The sequence below is a fragment of the Artibeus jamaicensis genome, unplaced genomic scaffold (genome assembly GCF_021234435.1).
Source record: "Artibeus jamaicensis isolate MK-2021 breed Jamaican fruit bat unplaced genomic scaffold, CSHL_Jam_final scaffold_916, whole genome shotgun sequence".
In the NCBI taxonomy this organism is placed as follows: Eukaryota; Metazoa; Chordata; class Mammalia; order Chiroptera; family Phyllostomidae; genus Artibeus; species Artibeus jamaicensis.
The window spans coordinates 59,154,443-59,165,000 of NW_026522059.1; the positions used below are offsets into that span (position 1 = coordinate 59,154,443).

The 10,558-nt window shown below is 42.6% G+C and overlaps 1 protein-coding gene across 2 annotated transcripts in view; it reads left to right on the plus strand.

Annotated features, from left to right (window-relative positions):
* ZFHX4 (zinc finger homeobox 4) overlaps positions 1-10,558 on the plus strand; it is a 190,907-nt gene that overhangs the window by 175,927 nt on the left and 4,422 nt on the right. For both annotated transcript variants that reach the window (XM_037145191.2, XM_053661080.1), the window contains exon 10: positions 97-5,484. In XM_037145191.2, coding sequence (XP_037001086.2) covers positions 97-5,484 — 5,388 coding nt within the window. The remainder of the gene's footprint in view (positions 1-96; positions 5,485-10,558) is intronic.

Genomic DNA, 10,558 nt, shown 5'->3' on the forward strand with positions numbered 1-10,558 from the left:
AATTAAGCAGAAACCTTTAGCGGCTTTACCTACAATATTTATAGGCACCTAGCCCTCCTTCCTGTAAGCAATGTGTTTGTGCTTTCTCCTGTGCAGGTGAAAGTCCAGTGGATGAAAAAAGTATGGCAGGTCTTGACGATTCAAAGGTTAGCATGGAGATAAAGAGTGAGGAACAGAAACCAACTAAAGAACCCATAGAAGTGTCCGAATGGAACAAAAATGGGAGTAAGGATGTGAAAATCCCCGATACCCTGCCAGATCAATTAAGCGAACAGCAGAAGAGACAACCCCTGTCTGTTTCAGACCGCCACGTATATAAGTACCGCTGTAACCACTGCAGCTTGGCTTTCAAGACAATGCAGAAGCTTCAGATACATTCCCAGTATCATGTGATTCGGGCTGCAACAATGTGTAATCTCTGCCAACGTAGTTTCCGTACATTCCAGGCTTTAAAAAAACACTTGGAAGCAGGCCACCCTGAACTGAGTGAAGCTGAACTCCAACAGCTGTATGCCTCCTTACCTGTGAATGGTGAACTCTGGGCCGAAAGTGAAATGATGGCCCAGGATGAGCCTGCCCTTGAGCAGGAAATGGAGAGAGAGTACGAGGTGGACCACGAGGGGAAGGCAAGTCCCGTAGGAAGTGACAGTAGCTCTATTCCTGATGACACAGGCTCTGAACCAAAGCGGACCTTACCCTTTAGAAAAGGGCCAAATTTTACAATGGAAAAATTCCTGGATCCATCGCGCCCATATAAATGTACAGTGTGTAAAGAGTCGTTCACCCAAAAGAATATTCTCTTGGTCCATTATAATTCAGTTTCTCATCTGCATAAATTGAAAAAGGTGTTGCAGGAAGCCTCCAGTCCTGTCCCCCAAGAAACCAATAGTGGCACTGATAACAAACCCTACAAGTGCAGCATCTGCAACGTCGCATACAGCCAAAGCTCGACCTTGGAAATCCACATGCGATCTGTGCTCCACCAGACAAAGGCCAGGGCTGCCAAGCTGGAGCCAAGTGGTCATGTGGCAGGGGGGCACAGCATTGCAGCAAATGTTAGCAGTCCTGGCCAAGGAATGGTAGAGTCCATGAGTTTAGCAGCAGCAAGCAGCAAAGATACCCACTTAGAAGCCAAAGAATTAAACAAAAAGCAAACTCCGGAATTAATTTCTGCTCAGCAACCTACACATCACCCACCGCAGTCACCAGCACAAATTCAGATGCAACTCCAGCATGATTTACAACAGCAAGCTGCATTCTTTCAGCCTCAGTTTCTAAACCCAGCCTTTTTGCCTCATTTTCCTATGACCCCAGAAGCTCTGCTCCAGTTTCAGCAGCCTCAATTTCTCTTCCCTTTCTATATCCCTGGGACAGAGTTCAGCCTGGGGCCAGAGTTGGGCTTGCCGGGCTCTGCCGCATTTGGTATGCCTGGCATGACGGGCATGGCTGGATCCTTGCTTGAAGACTTGAAGCAGCAGATTCAGACTCAACATCACGTTGGCCAAACTCAACTGCAGATCCTACAGCAACAAGCACAACAGTACCAGGCCACACAGCCCCCGCTGCCATCTCAAAAGCTGCCCCAGCAGCAGCAACAGCAGCAGCAGGTGAGCAAGCTGTTGAAACAAGACCAAGCCAACCTGGACAGTGCCGACTGCCCACCCATGAAGGATGTGCCATCTTGCAAGGAGGCAGAAGAGAGCGTGGAAAAGCAAGAAAAACCAAAACAAGAATTTACAAGTGAAGGTGAAGGACTCAAAGAAGGCAAAGACTCAAAGAAGCCCAAATCCTTGGAACCGTCCATCCCACCACCCCGAATAGCTTCTGGGGCCAGAGGAAATGCAGCCAAAGCATTATTGGAAAACTTTGGGTTTGAGCTGGTCATTCAATATAATGAAAACAGGCAGAAGGTGCAGAAGAAGAGCAAAATTGGGGAGGGTGAAAACTCGGATAAACTGGAATGTGGAACATGTGGGAAACTGTTCTCCAATGTTCTCATTTTGAAGAGTCACCAGGAACATGTGCATGGTCAGTTTTTCCCTTATGGAGCACTGGAAAGATTTGCTCGTCAGTACCGGGAGGCCTATGACAAGCTTTATCCAATTTCACCACCTTCTCCAGAAACGCCACCTCCACCACCACCACCACCCCCGCTGCCCCCAGCTCCCCCACAGCCTTCCTCCATGGGGCCAGTGAAAATCCCAAGCTCAGTGTCCACTCCCCTACAAGCTCCACCACCCACTCCTCCTCCCCCACCGCCTCCACCTCCTCCTCCACCACCTCCTCCACCACCTCCTCCTTCTGCCCCCCCACAGGTCCAGCTGCCTGTGTCTCTGGACCTTCCCCTCTTCCCTTCTATTATGATGCAGCCTGTACAACACCCGGCACTTCCTCCCCAGCTGGCCCTGCAGCTGCCCCAGATGGACACACTGTCTGCAGACCTCACACAGCTTTGCCAGCAGCAGCTTGGGTTGGACCCTAACTTCTTAAGGCATTCTCAGTTCAAACGCCCTCGGACAAGAATTACAGACGATCAGCTCAAAATCCTGAGGGCTTATTTCGACATCAATAATTCTCCAAGTGAAGAACAGATTCAGGAAATGGCAGAAAAGTCGGGCCTCTCTCAAAAAGTTATCAAGCACTGGTTTCGCAACACGCTTTTTAAGGAAAGGCAGAGAAACAAGGATTCACCGTACAACTTCAGTAACCCACCTATAACGGTTTTGGAAGACATACGAATTGACCCACAGCCCTCCTCCTTAGAGCATTATAAATCTGATGCTTCTTTCAGTAAAAGGTCTTCTCGAACGAGGTTCACCGACTACCAGCTTAGGGTTCTACAAGACTTTTTTGACACTAACGCTTACCCCAAAGATGACGAGATAGAACAACTTTCCACTGTGCTCAACCTCCCAACACGGGTTATTGTGGTATGGTTCCAGAATGCTCGTCAGAAAGCACGGAAGAGCTACGAGAACCAAGCAGAAACAAAAGATAATGAAAAACGAGAACTGACTAATGAGCGGTACATCCGAACCAGCAACATGCAGTATCAGTGTAAAAAGTGCAATGTGGTATTCCCCCGGATCTTTGACTTGATTACTCATCAGAAGAAGCAGTGTTATAAGGATGAAGATGACGATGCTCAAGATGAAAGCCAAACCGAAGACTCCATGGATGCCACCGACCAGGTGGTGTACAAGCATTGCACAGCATCTGGCCAGACAGATGCAGCCAAAAATGTCATGGCTCCTGCAGCCGGTTCTGGCTCTGGAACAAGTACCCCTCTGATTCCATCACCCAAACCAGAACCTGAGAAGACATCTCCCAAACCTGAATATCCCACAGAAAAGCCAAAGCAAAATGACCCCTCACCCCTTCCTCAAGGCACCAAGCCAGCCCCACACTTAGCATCGACCTCCTCAGACACACCGCAGGCCTCAGCAACCCAGCCCCAGCCACCCAAACAACCCCAATTGATTGGCAGGCCCCCCTCAGCCTCTCAGACCCCAGTCCCTTCCAGCCCACTGCAGATTTCCATGACTTCTCTCCAGAACAGTCTACCTCCACAGTTACTCCAATACCAATGTGACCAGTGTACCGTTGCCTTCCCGAGCCCGGAACTCTGGCAGGAGCACCAGCACATGCATTTCCTCGCTGCTCAAAACCAATTCCTTCACTCTCCGTTCCTGGAGAGGCCCCTGGATATGCCCTACATGATATTCGACCCCAACAACCCCCTGATGACCGGACAGCTGCTGAGTGGTTCTCTGTCACAGATGCCGCCCCAGACCAGTGCCTCCCATACCACAGCTCCCACCACCATCTCTGCTTCCCTGAAAAGGAAACTGGATGACAAGGAAGAGAATAACTGCAGTGAAAAGGAGGGAGGCAATAGCGGTGAAGACCAACACCGCGATAAACGCCTGAGAACCACTATCACTCCTGAACAACTGGAAATACTCTATGAAAAATATTTGCTGGATTCCAATCCCACCCGAAAAATGCTTGATCATATCGCCCGTGAAGTAGGGCTGAAAAAAAGAGTCGTCCAAGTCTGGTTCCAGAATACGCGTGCCCGAGAAAGGAAGGGCCAGTTCCGGGCCGTGGGTCCGGCTCAGTCTCATAAACGGTGTCCCTTCTGCCGAGCCCTTTTCAAGGCCAAGTCAGCCCTGGAGAGCCACATCCGCTCTCGGCACTGGAATGAGGGAAAGCAGGCAGGGTACAGCTTGCCCCCAAGCCCTTTAATATCCACAGAAGATGGGGGAGAAAGCCCACAGAAATACATTTATTTTGATTACCCATCTTTGCCATTAACTAAAATCGATCTATCAAGTGAGAATGAATTAGCTTCAACAGTATCAACACCTGTGAGTAAGACAGCAGATCTGTCACCCAAGAATCTGCTGAGCCCCTCTTCATTTAAGGCAGAATGTCCTGAGGATGTTGAGAATTTAAATGCCCCTCCTGCTGAAGCTGGGTATGATCAAACGAAAACTGATTTTGACGAGACGTCATCAATTAATACAGCCATCAGTGACGCCACCACTGTTGATGAGGGCAATGCCGAAGTGGAAAGCACCATGGGAGGTTCTGGAGATGTGAAGCCAGCTTTATCACCTAAAGAGCCAAAAACTCTTGACACTTTGCCAAAAACAGCAACCACACCCACCACAGAGGTCTGTGATGAGAAATTTCTCTTTTCTCTCACGAGCCCCTCAATACATTTCAACGACAAAGATGGTGACCATGACCAAAGCTTTTATATCATGGATGACCCCGATGACAATGCTGACCGCAGCGAAACATCCAGTATCGCTGACCCAAGCTCCCCAAATCCTTTTGGGTCCAGCAATCCTTTTAAATCCAAGAATAACGATCGACCAGGTCACAAGCGTTTCAGAACCCAGATGAGCAATCTTCAACTCAAGGTTCTCAAGGCATGTTTCGGTGACTACCGAACTCCAACCATGCAAGAATGCGAGATGCTGGGGAATGAGATCGGTCTGCCCAAACGCGTGGTCCAGGTGTGGTTCCAGAACGCAAGGGCCAAGGAGAAGAAATTTAAAATCAACATAGGGAAGCCTTTCATGATCAATCAAAGTGGGACAGAAGGAACCAAACCAGAGTGTACCCTATGTGGGGTGAAGTATTCTGCCCGCTTGTCCATCAGAGATCATATTTTTTCCAAACAGCACATTTCAAAAGTGAGGGAGACTGTTGGGAGTCAGCTTGATCGGGAGAAAGATTACTTGGCTCCAACCACTGTTCGGCAGCTGATGGCACAGCAAGAACTTGACCGAATCAAGAAAGCTTCCGATGTGCTGGGCTTAGCAGTGCAGCAGCCAAGCTTGGTAGACAGCAGCCCCCTCCACGGCATCAGCCTTCCGGCAGCCTACCCGGGACTCCCTGGCCTGCCTCCAGTCCTTCTTCCTGGAATGAACGGTCCATCCTCCTTGCCCGGATTCCCACAGAATTCAAACAGTAAGTCACATCCAGGGGAGTCAGTCCAGTGAATTAGTCATATTAGGCAGCTGATCACATGTGACTGAGAGCAGGGTACCTTTGAATCTCTTTTCATTTCAGTGAGTGAAGATATTAAATTATTTGAAATACAGATTTTTATTGTCTATAATTAATAAGTAGGAAGTAAGTCTACCTGAATATATGCAGAAAAATAAAGACTGCCTAATTCATAAATTAATTCATTATTTATGTCATTGCATATATATGTCTAGAAATATTCCTTTATAATCATTTCAGTACTGATTTCACATGGTGTTTTAGCACAAATATGTTGCTTAGTATTTGATGTACGTATTAAGAAAGTGAAGCATTAAGTAATGCATTTATTCACATCTTAATTTATAACCTGTCCAAGGGATTTTTTTCATTTGTTTGTTTTTATTTTCCCCCACCTAAGTGCCAGGAAGTTCAAAAGTTAAGGTCCTCCAGACACAGGAATTTACCCACATAACATCTAACACATAGTAAAGCTTATATTTAAAGTTTAACAACTAACAGTATGATTTCTGGGGTAATTTGCAATTTGGCATTGCTATAAAATTTTGATTATTTTTAGCATCCATTGGTGCTTGTTATTTAAATAAATTTGCAACCTTAGAAATATGTTAATATTACCCCGTGCCCTCCTACTTTCAGCCCCGCCCCAGCCAAGGTCTGTAATTAAATCAAACAAATTTATAGAGCTTTCTGAGACAAGGCTAGAATATGATTCCAATTCTGTGTTCATGAAGAGAAATGAAATTTGTGCAGGTTCAATTTCATGAATAAGTACAGGTATGCAGTTCTATTAGGTTAACAAAGGTGAATACAGTGTGCTAGTTAATCACATGGCCAATCGATTAAGAAATGTTGTGTTTTAAATGGTATATAAAGGTTATGTGTTATTCAAAATAGAAAAAAATGATTCTCTGATAATTTCTTCTTTAAACTAAGTTTTATTTTTTTAATTAACAGTGACTTTTTTTCTTTTTAAAAGGGAATTTTGACATTCTGAAGAGACTTATCTAGGATTAACTAATTACATATTTCTAAAAAATTCCCAAAACACCCAGAAGCTTTTTCATTTACACAAATAGGACTTTTACATAAATATCGAACTTTTCAGTCTCGCCCCTTTTAATAAAAAGCAAATTTGCCATGTGAACTTAGGAAGATATTCTCACTTTAATTTTACCTCAGGGCACATGAAAACAGTGATACCAAATGGCCTCTTGGCTGTAGCCAGCTCATCTGGTTCCCTGTCCTGAATGACGTGTCGGTATTGGAGAGAAGCAGGAAGGGCCCACACATGAACGAACGGCCCCAGGAGCATTGCTGCAGTGCCCCTTCCTTGAACTATCATACCTGTAACCTTCCCCGCAACAAGACTGGGCTTATATATCCAGATATTCTTGGAACCTTGAATATCAGAGCTACAATTACATGTTTTGTCTGTCCATTTTAATTGCCAGATAAAGTTATTTTAAGAATAATTCAAAGGCTATTTTTGCATATAAATGTATTAATTTTCTAGTCCTACTATAAATATCACTGTAGTTATTGACACAAAGAAAAATATCTCATGTGGAAAAACTTGTGTTATCAATGATAAGTAAAGTTTTTCCACATAAAGTCTAATGTGAAAAACTCTATGCTCAGTCATGTACAATTTGTAGTTGTGTGAAATATTAAATAAAATATTATATAACATTAATAATAGAGTAACATTCAGAGTAATATTAATAGAGTAACATTTGATATTTTACATGCACTAAGAATAGTTCACGTGTCTGTGTCCATGGTTGTTGATGCCTCTGTAGCCACCCCTCTGAGCAGTGGTCAGAGCCTCTTGTTTGTCTCCCCACTGGATCAGAGGCCTTTGCTTGGACAACGCGTCCTTTGCTCACCGTCCTACATGAGAGAAAGTGATAAGGGAGGAAAGAGATGATGTTTATGAAATACTTAAGTGACATAACCTTTCCCCTCATCCTGCTCAGCACAGATACAATGTATAACCTCCCCTGAAATGTGGGCACTGTTCCTAACTATCCAAGTCACGGGGAGATGGACAGGCAGGTCTTCCTTGGCCAGCAGTATCTTGAAATGCATCAGAGGCTGAGGAACACAGCACTAGATGGATCTGTTGCTTCCTAAAATCATGGACCAAAACAGACTGGACAGTGTCATAAAGAAAAAGAGTTTGTGAACATACTGCCATTTACAGTTTCTGTTGAATGAGTTTTTTAGTTTTTGATAGAGTTTAAACATTAGTACAGCAGAGTCACCAGCAGGATCCCAGCTGAGAGCCTGAGTTCCTCACTTCCCAGTTCACATATTTTTTAGGTTAATTTACTTGTGCTGGGGAATGCTGAGTATTTTAAGCACCTCCCAGAGCGGAGCTGTGATTCTCCATCTTGTTATCATCATCTTTCTACTGTATTAGCTGTCATCAAGCAAATACTTCCTTTACCTTATGGAAGAAATAGACACACCAGCAAGGTGAAGTCAAAAGGAGAAAATTACTTCATAAGTAGAATATTTCTGTACTTCTCACATGCTCTGGGTTTTCACAGTAGTTTATCTATGTGGATAAACTTTGAGAATACGCCGTGTTCAACGTGGGCCCATTTTAATGGGATTTTAGTTGTGGGAAAGGCTTCTTTAAAAATACCCTATCCCTTTGGAGGTAAATTTGAAGGTTTTGATCCTAAGGAAATCAGTAAGGAGGGACTCCCTTTAGATGAGCAGTGGTGTGAGGTAATCAGTCTGATTCCATGGGCTACACCTTCGAAGGCAACACCATTAACTGCAACGTACATGTTCAGTTGTAGTATTTATCAACCTCTACATTTCCTGATTTTAAACATCCATTTTACTCTTTTTTGGATGGAGGTGCTGTTTGGTTTCCCAGCTTTATGGCTCACAAAACTTTTTTGCTTTACTTCTAAGAAATCTTCAAATTATTTAGCCTTTCAAGATAATGAAGGAGGCCCTTTCGAGAGTAATGTACATCATGTGTGCCTTTATTTTTAAATAAAATGAATTATTTTCTGCTTAAAATGTTTTCCACATTTGTCTTTTTCTATCTTGATCATGTGCAAAAAGGGAAAGTGGAGAAAAAATCACAAGCCTGTACACCTGGGAAAAATTAGAAAACTTTAAATTGACATTTTATCCTTGAGGATGTTAGCTTCCTTTGGCATTTTGCTCAAGATGAATAGAAAAAAAACCCTTGATTTTCTATTTTTAACATATAACTTTTTTGTTTTAAGCAGTGTCTGATTTTTATATGTTCCATTAGTGTTTGGAAATGCTGCCTAACCCAATTTCCTCAAATGGAACTTAAGAACATGCCTTTTGCATTTTTCTCATACTTCAGTGCAGTTTACTAGTGCATTTGAGGTAAATCTAGATAAGAGTAAGTCTTTAATAATTTTATCACAATTGTTTGTGGCCCCGTGTCCATAATTAGTTTTTATTTTCACCTCAAAAATAAATTTCCCTGTTAGGAGACCTAGATCAAAGGAACGTGGGAAAAGGACGTCCAAGTTCATGTGAGACAGGCATGTTTTCCTGAAAGCATTGCTTTTGGGAATAGGCAGCTGTTTCAAGGAAACAAAACCAAACAAAATTATGGTGGCTTGAGATTATCTGTAGATAAACTTTAATCTCTTAGTGAAATTTCAAAAAATTGGAGTAGGAGTTTGGGAATGGGAAAGAAGTTATCTCAGTCTGCATTGTGATCACTGCTCAGTTTTTCTGTTCTGTTTCTGGTTTTCCTTTTTCAGTCGGCTTCCGGACTTTTGATTGCAAATTTTCATGGGCTGTCTTTTACTAGTAGGTCTGATATATATTGTTCAGTATCCTGAATCTGAATCTCTTTTCTTCAAATTTTTACCTAACAGCTGATTATTTACCTCAGCTTAATTCTCAATATATTGATTTCCTAGAACTCCCCAATAGTTTTTGACTATAGTAGTTAAGGTTTTAGACTATTGCATGACTTCATTGAATGACCTTTACCTCAATTTCTGACCTCTAGATAAGAACCTGTAGACTCCATATTTTGGTAAAGCCTCATGAACCATTGGTTCATCTTACTTTTTAACAACCATCGCTATTATTTTAAGTCTCTTAGTTCCTCCAAATTTGACGATAATTCTGATGACACAGAGATAGATGAGCTGGCAATTTTTAGATTTATGGGAAAAGCACGGAGGGAAGGGGGCTGAATTATTGAGTCGAAGTTTCATTATACCAGACTTAGAAGGTTGGCTTTATGAATAGGCAAAGAAGCTTGCTACCAACATAGTGTCATTCTAACAAGGTAAAGAAGGCTCTTTTGTCTTTAGTAAAGCATTTTCCTCCTGAGCCACTCATGCCTGAAATTCTGTAATTAGATAGTAATTTCTTTGACTTAATATATTATCCTCTGCTAAACATAAAATAGCACAGAGTATTGTAAAATCAGAATAACATAGTGGAAAAACACCTCAAATTATCTAATGTGGTATATATGAAGCCTCTTCAGAAACAGGTGTATTTATATCTTTGGTTCTTTCTTACAAATAAAATTTTTTGCAAAAGCAAGTAGAAAGAAGAAGATACTAGTCATATTAGTGTAGGAATAAAGACCAGGGAGTTGATGGTTTAGGCCCCCAAAAGCAACTCCACTGTGTCACAGTTTCCCCTCGGGCTAAGTATAAATCCCAATAATCAAAGAAGTTTATCATATTAAAATGGATTAAAGTTCAGGGAGTTTATTCATTCATTTCTGCTATACCCTGCAAAGCTTACATCATTTTCATTTAATTTATTTCAATTGCATCAGCTATCCTTCTGTAAAGATGTGGGTACTATTATCAGTTTCTCCCTGAAATTCAATGTTATTTTCAAGGTGGGTTTTTTTTTTTCATTTTGAATATTTGCAGCTCAAGGAATCAATTTTCTTACTTAAAGAAGTGGGATTTTTAGTATCTGTCCCTGCTTACCATTGAGGATATTGGGAGACTGTTTTCCACCATGATGGGCATCCCTTAGCGACTATCACCGA